Source organism: Coffea arabica, chromosome 5c (assembly GCF_036785885.1).
Source record: "Coffea arabica cultivar ET-39 chromosome 5c, Coffea Arabica ET-39 HiFi, whole genome shotgun sequence".
Classification (NCBI taxonomy): Eukaryota; Viridiplantae; Streptophyta; class Magnoliopsida; order Gentianales; family Rubiaceae; genus Coffea; species Coffea arabica.
This window is the reverse complement of record NC_092319.1, coordinates 38,548,701-38,570,045: the sequence shown is the minus strand read 5'-3', so window position 1 is coordinate 38,570,045 and position 21,345 is coordinate 38,548,701. Positions and strand designations below refer to the sequence as shown.

The following is a 21,345-nucleotide window of genomic DNA, read 5'->3' as shown; positions in this document are numbered from 1 at the left end:
CTTCATGATTTTCGAAATGTCCACAACACATTTCAAAATTGTGCATTGCAACTTTGCTACCGTCTGTAATATCGTGTATATTAAAGAGGCATTTAGTTTGACTACTTTGTTGTGTACTGTGTACTTTTCGGCCAACTGTTTTATCTCCATGTTTTAGTTAAATTGGGCTGTGTGTGTCTGCGTGGGGACCTCTCTTTAACTTTGGGGAAGGAATTAGGTGCATGCATGTCCTTGGGAAAAGATGTCCTTAACAGTACATTTTTTGTGAAAACATTCGAATTGCATATAAAATTTGTGCTCGATGGAAAAGTTACCATGATTTTAACATATGTTACTACCTTGTTGCGACTAGAAATTGCACGGAAATTAGGGATAATACGAGGATTTTAAAAAGAATTGGAAGATAAATTTGCACACATCGTAGCTTTTCACCAAATATTAGGCCTATCAATCGGGTCATATGAGCTGAACTTTCATAAATTCAAATTCAACTTATTTAATTTGTGATACTTTCAGATTTCAGACCATGAGTTTTGGGTTAATAAATGTGAAGATTATATTCAACTCACAAAATATTCGGATTTTGAGCCTTATTCGGGTTTAGTCCAAATTCACTTATCACTTCTCAATTTTCTTAATATAATTACTATAACTATTAAGTTGTAAAATTAATTTAACATTCACAGGACTATAACATTAAAATTAAACATGAACAAGTGATATTTTTTAAAAAGTACATAAATAAAAAAATTTCAAAAATATTTATATCTAATTCGTTCAAAATACATAAAAATAGTAATAAAACATGTGATTATAAGCTAAAACATTTTTCAAAGGTTGAAACTTCTTCATAGCCTTGTAACTTAAATCCAAACATGCTTGATGATTTATATTTCTAGATCAAAATAAAATCAATCAATATTATGCCAACATAAAAATTTACTCAACCAATAAGAAAAGTTAGAGTTTTTGTTATGCATTACCAATATGGGTTGATAAGTCGTAGTTTTGTTATTTATTTTATAATTAATTCCCTCCTATTATCTTACCAACTGTGCATTAATTAGCGGATTCTACTCACTTTTGAAAATTTATATTTATTGCAGGGAGTTGAACAAAATACTATAAAAAGGTGCTAATTTGACGATAGTCAGTAGAAGAGTTTGAGTAATAAAAGGGAACAAGAGTCCAAATAGAGATTGTTTTCCTTATCCAGTGGTCAACTGCGGCAGTCCAGGAGAAAATTTTGGGGAACTTCCCTTTTTCCTTTCTTTTGGTAGTTTCCAAAGAGGACAGTGGTCCAACTCAACTAGGAGTCTTCCCTTTTATTCCTTTGGTAACCGGATAGGAAGTAGGGAATTAGGGAGGAAAATGGCAGACAATCTTGACTACTTTTGTTTTTGAGTTTTTCGTCTTACTCGTGTGACTTATTCCATCGAATTCAATCATCTCAACTGAGGAACGATGTATGCGACAATTCTTTTTGCGATCTTGTGTGAGATTATTCTAATAGAGATGAACTAAATCTCTTTTTCTAGTCAATAAACAACGGAAGTTTTGATTTATCTAAAAATTGTGAGATCGAATTAATTTTATTTACTTATCTTATTTACTGGTATTTGCATATTCTCTGATTGTAGTGTTTATGATTTTTTTATTAATTGAGTATCCTGAGCCCGAACGTTGAATTAATTTAGCAACCTAATGTCAATTGGAGTGTTAAATCCGTAATTGTTTAATTACTCTAAAATAGTGACAACTGGCATGATTAGATTTGTGTCAGGAGAATACGCGGACTAATATAAAATAACCCCAGTAGTGTGTTATTTGGTTAGAATATGGCTCCTCTAATACGTAAGGCAATTGGGGAATTAAATCTTACTGGCGTACCTAGGATTATTTCTCGATTAGAGTAGTGATTAATAGGCGTACCTTAATCACCAACACAGTAAGGAGAAGTTGACTGTCATCGCTTGTTTGGCAGTTATAACTTATTTATTAGTTGATAATTGGAATTACCTTTGCATCGATGATCAATTAGGTAAATCATTGCTGAAGTTATTTCTTGACTAGAGCTTAGTTATTATTAATTTGGTTTTAATAATTTGTCATTTAATTTTTAGTCGGCTATTTATTTTTATTCGAACTGTTTAATTATTGCCATTGCTATAAGACAACCCCCCATTGTTAGTTTGAGCTTCAAAAGAGACAAATATCCCCAGTTTCTATGGATTCGACTCTACTTATCACTATGTACAGAAATTATATTTTGTTTGAGCAGGTATTTATTATTGCACAGACTCGACAACCTGTCATGGGCTCTCAAAAAAAACTAGTAGAGGAGTTTTCATATGTATTTTTATGTTTTATAATTTGCATATATTTTAATATTTAGTAATAATATATTTGAATATATAATCATACATAATATCAAAATATAAATATTATATATATCATTATATATATAAGTAATTAAAAGGCCGGCCCTATATCGAGTTTGTACCTAATGAAATTCAAACTCAGCTCATATTCAATTCGGGCCTATTATTTAGACCCAAATTCAGACCGAATCACTGAATGGTCGGATTTATTGGGTTTTTTCTGGGCCGAATGAGTTGAACTCGGGTTGGCTTAGCCCCCTTGATAGTCCTACAAAATATTCAATTTCGGATCGTTCAAATGCCAAAAAGAATCGATTAATGTCTCTAAATCACGCAACCTTTTCAAGAGCATGGCAATTCAAGAGTTGACATGTGATTTGATAACTAATTGTGCGTTATGTAAGGTTAGTGATTGAACTTTCTTTGTCTATTTTTTGAGTAGCTAGTCATTGTGTATTGAAATTAAATTTTCCCCCTTTTAACTGAGTTTGTAAATCCTGGACTGATAACTGTCAATTGATTGAGACTAAAATATGAAATGGTTTATTTTTCTGAAGATGTCTCACATCTCTAAAAATTGATCTTAATCCAAATTTGATATAACGCATAGAAGTACGTGGTAATAGGATTGAGTTTGATGTTCGTATCAATTCTTTTTACCTCCACTTATCTGTCTATTTATGTGTATATATGTAACTAAATCCTTTAAAAGTAATTTGATTATACCAGTATTTTCATTTTACTGAGTAGATTAGTATACTTAAAGTCATTCGAGAATGCTTTATCATTAGCTTTTCACAAAAATTTTTGATATTAAAACAGGAGTAAAATAATAACAAGTTTATAACAATTAATCTGTTTTCTTTACATGACTTTGTAATAAGGCTGCAATATTTTTTATTACAAGAAAATGACGAACAAATGGCAAAACTTAGTGAATTTTTTTTGAAAAGCAAGAACTTTAATTTTATTTCAATTTCTATGCGTAACTCAAATAAATAAATCAGGCATATTAAGAACGGTTGCAATTTTGCAAATGATTTAAATAATTCTAAGATTAATGTTAATCTTGGGAATCCCAATCACTAATTGAAAATCTTCTATTGTTTCATCAGTTGTAACTTTCCGAATATTTGGTTGAATGAAATATCTTACAACGTCTTTACTAAAAGAAAATAGAAATCTTGTGTATTCACGAAACTAGCTTGAATAATGCATATTTTCTATATGGATCCCAAAACAAGGAAGAAAAAGTAATGCATAGTATCTCGAGCTTCCAAAACAAGGAAGAAAAGGTAAGTTCCTAAATCCAACTCCAAAAATATGTACATCCTCCAACCCTCCTCACTTGCATTCAATATTTAAGTTAATTAATTTACTAGTGTTTCATAATATTCTAGTGTTCCAATCACAAGATCGATCATATAGTGGGAATTTGATGTCAGAGAATCCATAGCCGTTGATTGCGTGACCATGAATAACTTAGTAGATGAGGATTGTGCATCCAATGTTATTCCTTTGCTCAATGTTAGCCACGGCAGCATGGCAAAGGTTGTACGTTAGCAAGCAGACGAAACAGTCTCTGACGAGAACAAGAAGAAGTTTGATGATCAATTTTTAACATGGCAACATCGGATATCTGATTGGCCTTATCATGGCAGCAAATTATCTCAACACCAAGCCACTATGAATATGTGTTGCACACGTATTGCTAGTACCAATAGTCGCCGGAGGAAGTTCGACAGATTTTAAACGTTGCTAACAATTATTCCCTTGAAGAAGAAGAACCAGTTCGCAAGAAAAATGGTAGGCTATCCAGGGCATTGATGCATATACTTATACATATATATATATATATATATATATGTATATATAATTTTTGATCAAGTAGTTTATTATCCTGGAATTTGGATTTTATATACCAGGGCTTTGCCAAAAATGTTTAATTAATTATATAGACTTTCTTATTATTATTGTTTTTCGGGTTTCTTATAGGCCTTTACAAGTAAAGACAACTCAAGTTCAGACCGATAAAATTACTTAGTTTTCAGGAATATTTATTCTAAGTTGACAAGTGGGCGTATCAGGTAAAGTCCTCGATATATTGTTAACTCCCGATCAAGTACTTGCAGGATCACAGTTAAATTGTCTTTCATTAATTACTTCAATATTTTTATCCATGAGTTTATGAAAAAACAGGAACTAGTTAACTACAAAAATAGGAAAAGCAAACAGAAAAATTAAAGAAATTTGCTAAAAATCATGTTGGCTCGCCATGGAGAACCGATTCCAAGACCTACAGGACCGGACCTGGAGCCATATCATGATCAGAGGCTTCGAACAATTCAACTAGGCGACCAGCTTCCGATCCGGCACAAGGATCAGTAGGATCTGGCGCCGGTTCTAAAATAAATCGTCTCGATAAACTTCTATTCTGGATCATTTTCATGCATGACCTCTTGGCTTTTAAACGAGCCTCCTTAGACCCCATATCGTAAAGGAATGTTCTGCATTAGAACCCCACCCCCACCCCCCCCCCCCCCAACACAAAAAAAACTTCAAAAGATTCGACCCCAAATATTACAGAAAAATTATTAGGGATATTTCTATGGCTTACCATTAGTGTGTTGTGGAAATACTTATGCTTGCCTTTTTTGGCAAGCAAGAAAGTTTTAAAATACGGTTGGTGTAATTTGAATTGTAGAAAAATTTAATGTTATCGAGCTTCCTCATGCACATATGATACATTTTCGAAAATTTTTTTTTTTCTACGCAGTTTCTTTTTCACGTCTGTTCCCTTAATTTCCTATGCCACCACTCCATTACAGAGATGCAGAACAGTCGCCAATGCACATGCTTTCTACAGAGCTTCGGAATGGTTGCCAATGCATATACTCCATTGAGCATTCGCATAATTGGTCCCTCCCTGCTGCTGGCGCCACCCTAGGGCCCAGGCGCCGCCCAAATGGTCACCTACTCCTATATCCTAAATGCATCACCATAAATATACATCCCTTTCCACAAACTAGTTCTAACTTGCGTTGCTGCCTTCATTGTTTTTGTAACATATTTCTGCAGTCAATTGATAAAACAATGGCAAAAACTTTAGCTTTGAGCACATCCATTCCAGTTATTGTACTACTTTTATTAACCGTGATAACATGTATACAAGCTGAGCAGTATCAGCTTAAGGAAACAACGATGTCTATATTCTTTCAAGACTCTATGATGGGACCAAACGCCACTATCGTAGCGGTTGCTGGCATTCCGGGCAAGCCCCGGGATTTTTTCCAGTTTGGAACCGTCTTTGTCACTGATGATCCCATAACAACCTCTATCGAACGCAATTCCCCAGAAATCGGTCGAGGCCAAGGGATGTACGTAACGTGTTCCCTAGATGGAAAAAACACTTATGTCTTGGTTTTCGTTGTTTTCTCCAATCCAGAATACGGTGGTAGCACGTTGGAACTACAAGGACGAAGCATACAACTTGCCCCGGTAAGGGAAGTTTCAATAGTTTCCGGCACCGGAAAGTTTAGATTTGCAAGGGGATATGCTACCTTTGAGACAGTTTTCGTAGATTCCTCAACTGGTCGTTCTACTGAATGGTGTAATATTAGTGTGCTATACTAGTGATTTCTTCTTTTTTTTTTTTTTTTTCCTGGTAAGGGATTAGAAATCCCTCTGGCCAGCCTGATAGATCGGCTTAATAAATTAAATGGAATTATAACCTGATGAAATGTGTTAGCTTCAAGTGCAGATGTTTATTGATAACACCTACAACCTATTTGGTTCTTGATTTTATAAGCCATTTTAACAAAAGCAATCTCATGATCAATTTTCCATTTCAGACACTACAAAGACGTAATATTTATACAGTTCTATGGAATATGATTTTTGGTTTAATAGATTTAAGCCAACTGTCGGGTAAAGTAAGTGTAGGAGTTAAATCAAAATTAGCTTATTTTATAGTAATTGGTTTCCCCATGTCTTTGTCCAATTGCGTTTTGATGATTTTCCTAATTGTTGGGGTTTCCTTAAGCTCATCGGTTGCTAATCCAAGTCCAATTGTATCTCGGTTTCTTTAGTCGGCTCGAAACCACAGTGCACAGACATTGGGAAATTTGACTAGCCTATATGAATATGTGATATTAGTCTGCTTCTCAATTATAGCGAGATTATAAGATGAATAACTTATCGAGTTGCCTCCCAAATTTCGTCTCTGTCTTTTCTTGTTTAATTGAATTGCAAAGCCTTGTGGCTTATATTGATCCTTTTTTGAGGGTCTATAGTAAGAGTTTGAATTAGTTCGACTCATATTGCCATGGATCTTACATGATCATTATTGAAGAGATGTCTGAATTTAACAATTGCATCAACTTGTAATGGACATCAAGAAAATCTTTAACATCCCCCCTCGCTTGCTCCCTCCCTCCCCCCGTTTTAAGAATATCAATACTCAATAATCATAACAAACAAATCAAGCATGCTAAAATATGTTATCAACCAATTTGTCAAAAATAAGAATTGAAATGGTAGAGCAGAACGGCTTATTTATTTATTTATTATTATTATTTTGTTGGGTGGATTAGGTTTAGAGGTCTTGAGTGGCTGTTTGCCCAATAGTTCACCAAACTTGATGTTCAAAATGGACCGCGTCAGATATGTAACCAAACCAATGGGCCTGATATTTTAGCGTTCTAAATTAGGCTATGGATCTTGCTGAAACTCGACTTTGAAAGTCGAATTGGCACCCTCAAAATAAGAAGTATATAGAGATCACATTAGAAAATAAGGAAGGGAGGTTATATTTTTCAAAATTCAAGGGTATCAAGTGATATTATCACAAATCTCAAGGAAGGTTTTTGAAATTATCCCTTAGTAAAATTGGGAAAATATAAAAACATAAGAAAAATGGGGAAATATATAGAAACTTTGAAGAAAGCAAAGTCTATTTCTTATGATATCTTCAATGTAGAAAAGTATAGGATTTTAAAGGCATTAATTATATACGAGTATAAAAATCAAAGAATAATCTACTTATTCTAGTTCCTCCAAGAATTAGTAGTCCTAGGTTTTAATCCCTCTTCCCCCCCTTGTTTCTTAAATCTCACCTCTTTCCTATTTAAAAAAAAAAGAAAAAACTTATTCTAATTCAATGAGTGATGTCATATTATTTTTTTCTATTTTCATTTTTTGTGAAACTAATGGCATATTATTTAAGTAATTTATTTAACTCAAAAATCCAAATTTAAGTCCTTTGAGGTTCCATGGTGATGAACTACTACTAACATTGCTAGGGAGGCCTTAGTCAAATGACTAAAGTTGAGTTCTTAGGACTTAAAAGGCTTGCATTCAAATCACTTTCTTCTTTCTAAATTTTTAAATCTCACATCTTTCCTATTAGAAAAGGGTTTTTTCTACTATGTGCCTCTAGGACATAAGATAGGTGTACAAAATATAAGGGTGGACCTATTTTAAATTTTAAACATTATCATTTACCCTCTAAATTCAAGAAACTTTAGCCAAGAAATTTTAAACTTTTACGAATAACTAATACTCTGACCCATCTCTTGTCATATGCCCTGAGTGCATAGAATAGAAGAACCTTAAAAAACTGTTATTGACATTGGATGTGGAAAGGAAGTTATTGTCTTGAAGGAGAAGAAAAAGTATAACCTAATAGAAAATGAGTATAGCCCCATAGAAGCCATTTAGTGTTGGTAGATAGTTTGTGGAATGTTATAAATTGACGTGTGCAGTAAAGCTAATTTGCAGTTAAGTCAGTTAGGATAATTGAATGGGAGGGATCATTCCCATCTTGGTTATCAGAACTAGCTAGGAAAGATATGGGGATAGTTACCCCGTTTTGTAATTAACTCTTGTAATTTCAAGTGTTAATATATATAAAATTGGTATCGTTTGTCAAAAAAAAAAAAAAGTAAAGCTAATTGAAGAAGGGAAAGTAAGAGATTTAATTGAAGATATAAAAATGTCATGAAAAACCGTAATAAGCAAAGAATATAGGGACTCACATTATTCAAAAATCTATAAAACAACGGAAGAATTCCTAGATTAAAAGGAGGGAGGAGTGAATGTCATGAAATTTTAAGTATCCAAAAGAAAAAAAAAATTAAGTGGTCCAATACTACAGATCCAAGTAGATGGAAGAAAAAAAAAAGTAGATGAAAGAAAATGATACTACTAGACGCAATAAATATCTAAACCAGATAAGAGTACGATCATGAAAACATCTTGGAAACAAACAATTATGTTACAAACATTTGGTACTCAAATATAAAGCTCTGTGCCACAAGCATGATTAAGATGGACTCACAGATGAAGAGTATGAAAATGAAAAATTTATGGGCGACGAAGGACAAGTAAATGTTGAAGAAGAAGAAACTTTTACCGTCAATCCAAATTAATCTTGAAATATGGGAAAAATAAACAGTTAAGTTTTAGAGGTAAATGATAATCATTGGAGGGGATCCATAACGTAGTAGCTATGTCACATTATCGAAAAGATTGGTTAAACAAAAAAAATTTATTAGACAATATGGCTGTACCGTTGGATTGTCATATTCTCATTTGTTTAAATGTTAGGTACCAATTGAACAGAGTGAGCATGTGTGCTAGATTCGGCTAATTCCTTTGTTTATTATCTAAAGAACAAAAAATCGCAACAATAATGTTTTGACAATGTTCTGGTATAGAACTATACCTACCGAGCTGATTAAGCTTGGCGAGAAAAAAAAAATTTTTTTTTAGGTTATGCTACCGGATTTAGTCAGCTCGAAAGCCTAGTAAACATTTTTCTGACAGGCTGTTGGGCTGGTAGATTTTTTTTTTTTTTCTAAATGTTTGCGGCAGCCACTCATAATTTTCAAAAAAAGCTGCCGGGTTATTATTATTATTATTGTTAGTATTAAAACTAAGCCCGGCTGCCTTTTTGGTTAATTTTTTTATAGAACACTCAAATATCCCACGCATTAGGAGATTAATAGAGTCGGCTGGCACTGGAAAATTTTGACACTAACTGAAATGGGTAGAGGGGTAGTTTGACGCTATACTGACAATTGAGGCTAATGAATCAAGGGGCCAGACTACCCCACGGATTCGCTTTTCACAGCTGCTTGTATCAAGGCAGCGACTGAAGCATTAAGCTGTTATTCAGGAAATTTATACATAGCTGTTTTTGTGAAATCTTTTGGCATTCCATGTTGCATTTACTATGCCGAACCTCTCTTATTCTTTAGGTTACTGATACAGGTCATAGCATTTACTATGGGCTCTCTATATTAAAGGAAAAACAAGGGATAATTTCAGAAAAACTCCGCTGAGGTTTTTGACAATTGTAGAGACCTCCCCTCAAGTTTATTAAATTACACTACTTCCCTTGCTTTTACTGTTTATATAACAATATAGACCCAAAAGGTTATACATTTTTTCAAAAACCCTAAACTACCCTTTTGGTTCAAAATAAAACAAATATTATTTTGCCAATTGCTTTTCTCCATATTTCAACCAAACCCACTATACTAACAAACTAGTCTAACAAATAGTCTAATTCCAAATTCTAAACTCAAGCAATTCCATCATCATAGTCATAAAATTGCTTCTCCCAAAGTATGAATTCAATTCTGAAGATTCGTTCCATTTTTCAGAAATATTCTCACCATATGGTTCCATATAATGATCAAACTCACAATCAGCTGCTCTTATACTTGCATAATCTTCAACATAGGATGACATAGTTTGGTTCCATATAGTGGCTTAACTCCTACTACATGAACCACATTATGGATTTGAAAAAAAAATCCTTTGGGGAGATTTAGGTATGATTGGGCTTATAATCAAGTTTAAGAGAAGGAAAAGCATCATTATGACTATAGAAATCTTCAAGAAATTCATTTTGCCAAAAACCAAAATTCTATTTACAACTAATCACACCCCAAACTTCAAATCCAATGCCCATACCTTCTCAAAACAAAATAATGTAGCCTACTACTAAATCTCCAAACATGTTAACGTCTTAAATATAGAGAAGAAACTCTATATCTATAGCGAAACCACAACCAAAAATTGTCAAGCATAAAAGGAAATATAAATACACTTATTAATGTTTTAAAAAGTTTTTTGAATGGATGATAGACAAATTAGCAAATTTACCGATTTCATCCCTCTTCCACTTTTGGCCAATGATTGCATTATTTGCTCCATTATTATTTGTGCCTCTTTATCTCCTTTTAGTTTGATCATGGAATCGAATTTTACTTCAACTATCAAATCTAATCCCTCAGCTAAACTTGTGATTTGGCAATTCCAAATAAACGAAAGGAGGAATAGGAATATATAGTAGAGTTTGAGGGATCACTTGTGGTGTGATTGGCTGCAATTATAAGCAATAGTTGGTAGTAATTTGAAAGCGAGTTATAGGAGGAAGAGGTTGATAGATGAAAATGGAGTGATAGTAAGTGAGAGAGAATCGTCATTGGATGTAATTTGTAGACATGATAACAAAAGAGGCTAGGTTTATTTTTCTTTTTCTTTTTTTTAATCTCATTTCATTATACTGTGAATTGTTAATTAATTGAAGGTCATTATAGTCATTTGATAGGTTGTCGAGCATGTGCAATAATAATAAAAAAATCTAACTACTACTAAAAGCAGTCAATAATCAATTCTAGGTACTGGAGCAGGGACTCTAGGTGTGCAATGGGTTATTTGATTCACTCTGTTCCCGAAAAGTTTGCTTAATCCGATATACCAGAATTAATTAGTTGACAAAATTTATTAACTAGTAGACAGTGACAAGCAGGATCGTCTCCTCAGGGACTGGAGATATTTGTCTCTTTGAGGTTCCAATTGGTAAAAGGGGGGTTTTATCGAAATAAAGCTAAAATAATTAAGCAATTCAATTAAAACGAATAATTAACTAGCACGAATGTAGACAGGAATTAAATCAAGAATAAATAAATTCTAACCAAGAATACAACTACTCAGACACAGTCCATTCATCCGATCTTGATGCAAGGGAGATTTACTTAATTTATTAACAGGTTAGTTATAGTCGTCGACGAGCTCTGACGACCAATTTTTCCTTAATTTATTATTAACCAAGGTACGAACCCCTAACCAGAAAATACTCCTAGGTACGACCGTAGGAATTAATTCCCCAATTGCATTAAGAACTAGAAAAATCTAACCCTAATCAATAACATGCTACGAGGGTTATTTAAATCAGATTGCATGTTCCCATAGGGTATAAAAACGCTAGTTGCCACTAATATTAATCAATTTAAACAATTACGGATTTAATTGACTAATTTGGCAATTAACAAAATAATCTCATAGGAATTCAAATAGACAACGTGCAAATATTAACAAATTAAGGAACGCATGAAAATTAATTCGATCTCATAGATATTCGAAATTGCGTCGTCGCGTTGATCCTTGATTAGATGGAAAGCTTAACCACGTCGCATAAGTAAATTTCCATGCAAATTAATTGATTGCAAAGGCATCACGTTTTTCACTAAAAAGCGAGAAGTCAAAGCTGTTTTCCAAAGGGGAATATCGTCGAATGCTAGGAATGCATGAAAGGAAAAAAAAAAGAAAAAGAAAACTATCCTATTGCTCCACAAAAACCCGAGCCTCTGTACGTTTGTTTCTAAACAAATGACTCCTGTGGTCCCCGCCGAATTGGGAGTAAAAGGGCCCAAGAATTGGAGCTCTGCCGAAGTCCTTGTTTTTCGTTTCCTCTTCAGAGGAAGACTCCTAGTCAGCAACTCTTCTAATCAGCAAAAGAAATGCAATCCGTCTGCAGCATCATGTGGGCTAGGTTTGTGAAGCTTTTTGGAGTCTCTCATGTGTGGAGCAATTTTCTCCGGCAGGTCCCCTTTTTAGCATTTTTCAGTTCCCCTTCCTGTAGATAGGTCCAAATACTAAATATAAGTATATATTAACAATTTAAAACAATATTTGGCAAAGATAAAAGGGGAAATTAACAATAAAATTATTAACAATTAACACTCTATCATCATTTTATTGTGACAAGGGAGATCAGTGTAATTTGTAAAACTTGAGGGGAGCCGAGTGAAATTGTCATAAACCTCAGGGGAGATTTGCAAAATTATCCCAAAAAAAACTCTGAATTTTCATTGATGGGTATCAAGGAAACAGAAATAGATTGATTGGGAGAGCTTCTAATGAAATTGTATAGTACATCTCTGGAAGAATGCTGCGTAAGAGGAAGCATGGAGTTTCGGCCTGCTGATGGAAGGTTCTGCAAAGACTAGCCTTACGATTTTTGCTATTAACAAAAGTCCCAACGATATTGCCTCGTCTATCAATCAATAATTAACAACAGTGGTGGCTTCATGAAGATGAGAAACAAAATTGTAGCATAACCATAATCGAACAAAAAAGGGATAACATATCATCTTACAAAGTCCAGATCTTACCCCATGTGATCAATGGAAGAATATTAAAGCAACTTAACGAAGGGACGCAATTGGAGAAAGGAAGGGGAACCGTTATGAATTTGGCTGGAGAGTGGAGAGACCAATACAGCATTAAAAATTACTGGTCTCCATCGAGCCTTTTTTTTTTTTTTTTTCTTTTTCATGACGGCTGCCGGCTTGTGTCAGGCCGGTGGCCATCATATTTAATATTTTTTTAAAAAATCTTGGCCGTCGGGCAGACTCTTATACCGTATTCATGTCATTATTGTTGCCATCTTTTCTTTTTTGAGTAATAAACAAAGGAATTAGCCGCCAGATTCGTACTATTTATTATTATTGTTTTAAAGTAAATTTGCCAGCTAGTTGTTGGCTTTAACAAAATCAGTTCAAATTAATTAGCTTTGTTCTTTAATCTGCTTAAGGCTATTCTGAGATACATTAATCTCATGCACATGAATCAGCGGTAATTGGATATTTGAACACAACTAAGACATTTTAGTATTAGTTTACAATTTTGGTTGTGGTTTCGTACAGGTCTTTACAAGTTATGAGACCTCAAATTCATGCCATTAAAATTACTTATTTGACATAGTAGGAATCTTAATTCTAAGTTGACAAGTAGACATATCATTTAAAAGTAAAGTCCTCAATAAATTGTTAATTATTTAAAGTTTGATGGCTGGATGTAGTTTTATTTGATAGATGCAGACTACTAAATCAAATTGCAAGCCACATAATTTAAGGTAGTTTTCACATAGGGAAGGTGAAATTTTGGTCAATAGAGTTGATCAAGTTTGAATATCACTCGTACAATTGTTTATCTTCAGCATGGCTAATTAATTATTTGGGTTCCACCAATAATTTCAACTATAATCAGTCCTCAAAGATATGATCTGCACTTCAGTTTTTAAATTGCCATTTCAATTATAATACGTTAAGTTTTACGCCCTTAGAACTTCACCTAATACACAATAAAACGCAGCCCATAGTTTGAGTAGGTTGGCACAACACTTTTTGTCATTGAAACCGCACTCTTAAATAATAAAATCTTTACTTTTAGAAGAACTCAAAAATATAAACTACTTTCGTAACTTCTAATAAAAATCGAATTATTTAGATAAATGACTCAGAGAATATTGGCCAGATCCCTTTTTTATCTTATATATTAACACGCTAATTGTGTAGTCCTATGTCGGATAGTTATTTATTTTTCAGAAATTAATGGCCTTCAGAAAGCTCTTAAAAATAGCCTATCAACATTGCAATTTTAGCTTTTGGGTGTCATTTTTCAACCTAAAGAAAGCTGGACTTATATTGTTAACGTAAAGTGAATGGTCAGGAAGATTCCCTTCTTATGTCCAAACAGCCTAATGGGGTCCAGAATTTAGGGCCTTCTTTGATCAGAGCTTAAGAAAATCACAGCTATGACCTAGTACAGTCAATTGTACTTCACTCCAGTCTAGTCAAATATAAGAACAGTAGTGCCGGTAGGATTGGGGCGAGGACTTGTGTTATGTGCGGTTGGTTTGTGTTCAAATTTTTGATATATAAATATATTATAATGTTATATTGAATATATATCAAATATTTTACTTATATCACTTTAATTGCGAGTACAATAACGTAACACAGTTGCATATCAAATAATAAAATATATAACAATCAAACCGAACCGCATTGATTTTTCCCTCGGATAGAAGAATGTACTACTTAATTTAAGGTTACGTGAGAGATATGTTATATAAAGAATAATTGCATAAATCCCTTCTAAGATCTCCGACAATTTTATTTGGCTCTCTTATAGTTTTCAATATTACGTTTACCTCCCTTATTTTCATTTTCAATGTAATGATGAAGCCCATACCTATAAAGCCCTAAAAGTATTATTGTCATTCCCAAATTACCATTCCATGGCGTGAACGAAATTTATAATAAAAAAATTTTTGTAGGGCAGACTACAAAGAGTTAAATTGGTTGTAACAAACAATTGAGAGATTTATATGGAAAAAAAATGAAGTAACAAAATTATCTTATGAAAAAAGGCTTGAACTTGCAAAATAAATAAGGGAGAGAAATATCCCCTCCTATTAATGATGTAGTAGGCTACATGATAACCATTTAACGGTCTCCGTAAGATAAAGAGCATCAACCAAAAAATGACTTTAAAAATACAATATACCTAGCAAAAAAGCCCAAAACCCAACAACCCGCCCAACCCACCCATTAATTTTAAAGGATGGGTTGGGTCAATTGGGTTATGAGTTTTATTGGGTTGGATAAAAACAATCCAACTTATTCATTGGGCGGGTTGGGTTTTTTATTTGGGTATCCAATACCCAACTTATTTAAAAGTAATTCAAAATAATAAATACAAGATTTAATACAAATATGCCCAACTATTTACATTTGGACATGTGTTAATAATTCATTAATTAATTTGTATTCAAAATTCTCATATATATATATATATTTTTTTCAATCAATTTTTTTAATTTTTATTTAAAAGAAAAAAGAAATTTGAAATAAAAACTCATGGTTATTTTACTTTTATATGTCTATCATAATAATTATATGTCATTCGACATGTGGAGCAATATTCAGCTATTGTGTGTGAAAGAAGTGATCGATCTACAGGACATTTTCGTAGACAATCCCTTGAAACGTCTGCTTATTGCATATGGTTTTCGTAGATCATATTTGACGCATTCCCTGACATTCATTCTATTTGAGTTGAATGACGTAATCAGATATTCACCTTCGCATACTAATTATTATTACTTTTATATCAATTAATTTCGAATAAATTCTAGTAATTTGTTCGAGTTTTGCATCATTGGCGTATTCCCGTTCCACGCCTTTATTTCAAGTATATGTCTCTTACTTACATTTTCAAGTATAATATAATATAGCATTCAATAATTTAAATGCATAGAATATTACAATTTACAATAAAACAGATATGAATAGTAAAAGTGTTAATAAGTTGTGACAAAAATAAGTTTCAATCAATTAGTAGTATTAAAAAAGTACAAAGTAAACAATTTTTTAAGCTAATCCATTTAAATGTATAATTTATTATCTAAAATTCACAATACAAGCAATATAAAATATTATTCTATTTATAATGTGTTCCCAACGAACTTAAGAAGTGAGTGTGTGTTTGTGTGTGCGAAAATACATTATGTATGTGAAAATGTGTTTATATGTGTGAAAAAAATCTATTTCATGTGTTAAAATGTATGTAAAAAAGTTTATGTATTAAAATGTATTAATTAATTTGTTGGGTCATATTTGGGTCATGGGTTTGAGATAACCCAATATGACCCAACCCAAAATCAACTCAATCTAAAGTTGGGCGAGTTGGGTAAACCCATTTAAGTGAAAACTCAATATTAACCCGCCCAAAACCCGCCTAATGGCCAGGTATAGATATACCTATGCATTGGATACAAATATTGGAATTCTTAAAATCAGGAAGTAAGTAATCTTTTTAGGTTATGTCTGATGTATATTTCGTATGACGCTCAGAGTATAATTTTCTATATCTTAATTAGCCCAAATGAACTTTAATATTTTTCTAAAATGTTCCTAGGGAATAGGCATATTTATTCTCTCGATGGCTTGGTTCATTATTTGCCTCATTAGCTTTGCATAACTCATTTTTTTAAAAATCAACTTTCTCCCCTTTATTGCATTTTCCAAGTCCTTTCGAAATCAGTTGAATTTGCGAGTATTCAAGGGTAATTTCGGGAAAAAAGCTTGTATGCATTTTATGTGAATTTTCTTGATAAATAGGATGCCTTTGATACATTGGAACTCAAAACTTATGGCACTCTTGTGTGTTTGTGGGTCAGTAAGTTTGGGGCTGCTGTTATTTTCTGGTTTTTAGCTCAATGTGATTATTTTTAAGGAATTTATGGTTTTGTGGTTAACATATTGCTAAATCAAAATATAATACCCTTCTCATCCTATTTAAAGACTAGTAACATGTTTTAACGAAGGAACATTGCAACATGAGAAACATTTTAGGGATAGTGTCATTGACAAAAGAGCAATGCAAGAATTTAGTGGGATTAAGATAGATACAGTTGGGTCTCTTTTTCTTTTTTTTTTTTTATTTAAAAAATTCACTCTCCCACTTTTCTTCGCCTCATTTTCATCCTCCTACTCATTCTTATACCCTTCCCATTCCTAACTGTCGAGTTTAGGATTCGAACCTTAAACTTGACATCGGAGCTAATCACTGGGATCGATACAGTTGGTTTTTTTTTTGCAATTAATGTAGTTATTGTATTTCTTTCAAAATTTAGTATATGCTTATAATCATAATTGTACTCATATATTGGGCTGGTGTACATAAACAATAATCACGCTATAACAAAGTAATCACATCAAAACCTCAATTGTAATTGTCCCAAATCCCAATTTGTTGACTTCATAGATTAAAAACAGATCAACACAAGAAAGAAGTCCTAGAAGCACAATAATGGTTCCTAAAGGTTGCCAATATGGGAATTGGAGCGGGATAAAATTTCATTCTGTTGGTTCTTTCTGTCTTATTGTTCCTCCCCACTTTGCTCTGTTAATTTACTCCTACTTAATTTGGTTCTTTTACTGCTAATTGGAAAGAAAAACGAGATAGACCCTGCATTGGAAGTGTTTAGAGGAAGTCAAGGTCATGCTTCTTGGGTCCATCATTCAAGCTTTTATATTTACATATTTTCTCAGCAATGCATGGACGGAAACAGAATGGCATGGTTTTTATTTATAAACATACTTCTGATTTATAGCTCTTTCTGACAAACTTTATTTTTAGGTCTTCCAAAAATACTTTATTAACGTCATTGGTTTTTTGTTTAAAAAAGAAAATTTTTAGCAGGGGAGGAGAAGGGAAATTTGATCTCAAGATTTGTTGGTCCAAGGGATCTCAATATTAGTAATTAGTCACTAAATTAAACCCTCCACAGTTATTAATGTCAATGTTTATAATTGCTGGTAGCACACTATAATAATCACTTGGTCATCGTTGAACTCATTATAACGTATGCCTTTTAATGGTTAGCACTAAAACTGATTTCATATAGATTGACAAATTTGGGCTTGTTGTCGATTGATTATTGATTACTTAAATGTATTTTAGATTATGATTTTGGATAATCAGTTTTTGTGATGTTATCAATTACTTTTGTATTCTAATTATAGACTTTTTTTAATGACCAAAAAAGCTAAAATCTATAACTGCTTAATTAAAGAGGAGCTTTTGCTGATTCTTATTATTCTCTATAATCAGTTTCTATAACCAAATTATGTAAAATCTAAAGCAATTGAAAATAAGGCCTATGTTTATTTTAAATGATTATAGATTCTGATTTTGGATAATTAGTTTTTTGTGATATTCTCATTTGCTTTTCTATTTAGATTAAAAATTTTTTAATAACCAAAAAGCTAAAATTCATAATCAATAGTAGCTTTTACTGGTTTTGATTATTCTCTATAATCACTTCCATAATCAAATTCTACAAAATTTAAAGCAATCGAGAACAAGACTACAGGGCAGAGTGCTTGCAATTCAGTAGTTTCGGCGTACATGTTATTGCTGTATTTGCTTAATATTTCAAGCTGGGGTTTTTAAATCATTAATCTCAAGGTTTATACACTCATTTTTTTAGAGTAGTTGTTAAATCTGTCCTTCAAAAACAATATTAGGTAATTTTAATTCTACCCTATATTAGGTGGCTATAAGGCTACGGAGGTCAGTTCTTAGCAAGTTTGGTATGAAGAGCTAAGAGATTCATAAAATATGGAAGCATTAGTTATGGATTATCACTAGGTTCATTTGTGACAGGTGTCGAGCTTGTGCAATAATAATTACCTATTTAAGAAAAATATAAATTTGGATATAGCGGTGAGTAGGGTCGAATCCATAGAAACTGAGGATAATTCGTTCCTTCTAGAGTTCGAAGTATAGGGGATTTTTGGAGAATATAAAATAAGTAATTAACTAACTAATGAAACAACTAATAGAAATAAATAAGAATTAATCAATAACCAATACGACTCTAGCCAAAGGTGTAACTTTTCAGACACGATCCATTCAACTGATCATTGATGCAAAAATAATTCAATTACTCATTAATAGATTGGTTATAGCCATCAACAAGTTCTGATAGCCAACTTTTTTTACTTTATCGTTAGCCAAGGTACGACCGTTGATTATTTCTCTAACCAAGAGACAATCCTATGTACGACCGTAGGATTTAATTCCTCAATTGCATTAAGAATTAGAAAAGCCCAACCCTAACCAATAAACACGCTACGAGGGTTTATTTAAATTAGATCATACGTTTTCCTAACATGAAACTAATCACGCTAGTCGCCACTGGCATTAATCAATTAAACAATTACGGATTCAATCAATTAATTTGGCAGTAGATTATTAGGTTAATTCGAATATTGAGCCCTAGACATTCAAATAACATAACAAGCATATGCAATTAAATCAGAAAACGTACGAATACCAATGAATAAAAGAAATAAGTAAAATAATTCGATCTCACAGATGTTTGGAACCGAGCCCTCAAATTGACATTCGACTAGAAAATGAAAATTTAGCTACGCATCCTAGAAGAAATTCCGCTAGACTCCATGGAATCTAGTTACAATTGGTTTTCCTCTCAAAACTAATGAAAGCAAGCCGAATTAGCCCAAGCAAGTGACGGCTCCCTTTTTGCTTCCCTTGCGGCCGAAACTAATCAAATCTCTTGCAAGGTTGTTGCTGGCCAACTCTTGATTATGTGGGAATCCGGCTTTTTTCCTCTTGTTTGCTTTGTTTCCTATCAAGAACTAATACCTCAGCCTCCACTAACTAAAGGCCCGCAAAAGAATAAAACTCCAATTCTAATTGAAAAAGGGAAACCTCCTAAAAAATAATGCTAATTATTCCCAAATAAAACATCTAATAAAAGGTGGCTGTTTTCTAATGTTCAACCAATGCTCCACGTAGACTCCATCTTGAATTGGAACACTTACGCTTGACAATCAACTCCAAGAAAATTACCTCTTTTTAGCACTTTTTACTCCAATGCCCTACAATTAACATAAAACACCAAATATAAGTAGAATCCGACAATTAAAACAACATTTGGCTAAAATTAAGAGGGAAATAATTATAAATTTAGCAACAAATTATGACCTATCAATTTCCCCCACACCTAAACCATGATTGTTATCAAGCATGAGAACAACAAATCAAGCAATCAAATTCAAACAATGGCTATTGCTCAAATCTTTTATTGCCAAGATAGAATTAAAACACATGTCAAGTGACAGGTGCCGAACCTGTGCAATAATAAATACCTACTCGAGAAAAATACAGATTTTGTATATAGCGGTGAGCAGGGTCGAATCCACAGGGACTGGGGATAATTCGTTTCTTCTAGAGTCCAAGGTATGGGGGGTTTTGGAATAAATGCTAACTAAATAAATTAACTGTAGAAAATAATTGATTAAGAGAAATAATTAAGGGAAAACTCTAGCCAAGGGTACACTTCAGAAATGGTTCAGGCACTGATCATTGATTCACAGATAATTCCACATTTATTAATAGACCATTTATAGTTGTCATGCGCGCGATAAACAACCAACCTTTCCTTAATTTCTCGATAGTTAAGGTACGACCGTTAACTATTTTTCTAACCCAAAAACAACCCTAGGTACGACCGTAGGATTTAATTTCTAGATTGCATTAATAACTAGAAAGGCCCAATTCTAACTAACAAACACGCTACGAGGGTTTGTTTAAATTAGATCGTATGCTCCCCTGACATAAACCCAATTACGCCAGTTGCTACTGAGATAAAGATAACGAACAATTACGGATTCAATTATCCCTATTTAGCAAAATAGCCTATGTGAATAATTAAATACTGCGCATCTATTCAACCACTCACACGAGCTATAGCAATTAAAAGCAGGAAACATATAAATACCAATAAATTAAGGAAGCAATTAAAATAAATTAGATCTCACAGTAATTGTTGAACCAAATCTTCAGTTGTCCCCTTGACTTGAATTAAGAGGTTAGTTCTCCATTAATGGAGAACAACCATGCGAAAGAGCTAAGAAAAGAAAACTAAAACTATGCTAAAAGTCTAAACTAAAACTATTGATTCCTCCACCTCTCGTACGTTTCTCCCTTTTTAAAGCCAAAAGGAAGTCTAATGCTATCTCTAGTGGTCCCCACTCCAAATTCAAAGTCTTGTACGTTTCTTTTCCTAGAGTCCAAATGACTCATGCTTCTTATCCGTGGTCCCCGCACATGTGGACAAAGCCTCCAAAGTACTTGTTGTTCCAAGTCTCTCTACGTTGCTTTCTTTGAAAAGCCCAAATGACTAAATGCCTTGCACTAGCTTGTGGTCCCCACCAATTCAAGGACCCAAAGGTTGAAGCCCTTAGAAGTCTGCATTTTTCCATACAAGTCCCTCCTTTTTGGTAATTTT

General features: G+C 33.1%; 1 protein-coding gene across 1 annotated transcript; it reads left to right on the top strand.

Moving 5' to 3' along the window:
- The first annotated feature begins 5,474 nt into the window (after positions 1-5,474).
- On the top strand, positions 5,475-6,014 carry LOC113689404 (pterocarpan synthase 1-like). The gene has a single exon (XM_027207180.1). The coding sequence runs from the start codon at positions 5,475-5,477 to the stop codon at positions 6,012-6,014; it is 540 nt and encodes a 179-aa protein (XP_027062981.1).
- Positions 6,015-21,345: the final 15,331 nt, after the last annotated feature.

Bases quoted from the DNA above. Each gene is read 5' to 3' on its own strand.
- LOC113689404 (XM_027207180.1), top strand. From the start codon at position 5,475: ATGGCAAAAACTTTAGCTTTGAGCACATCCATTCCAGTTATTGTACTA.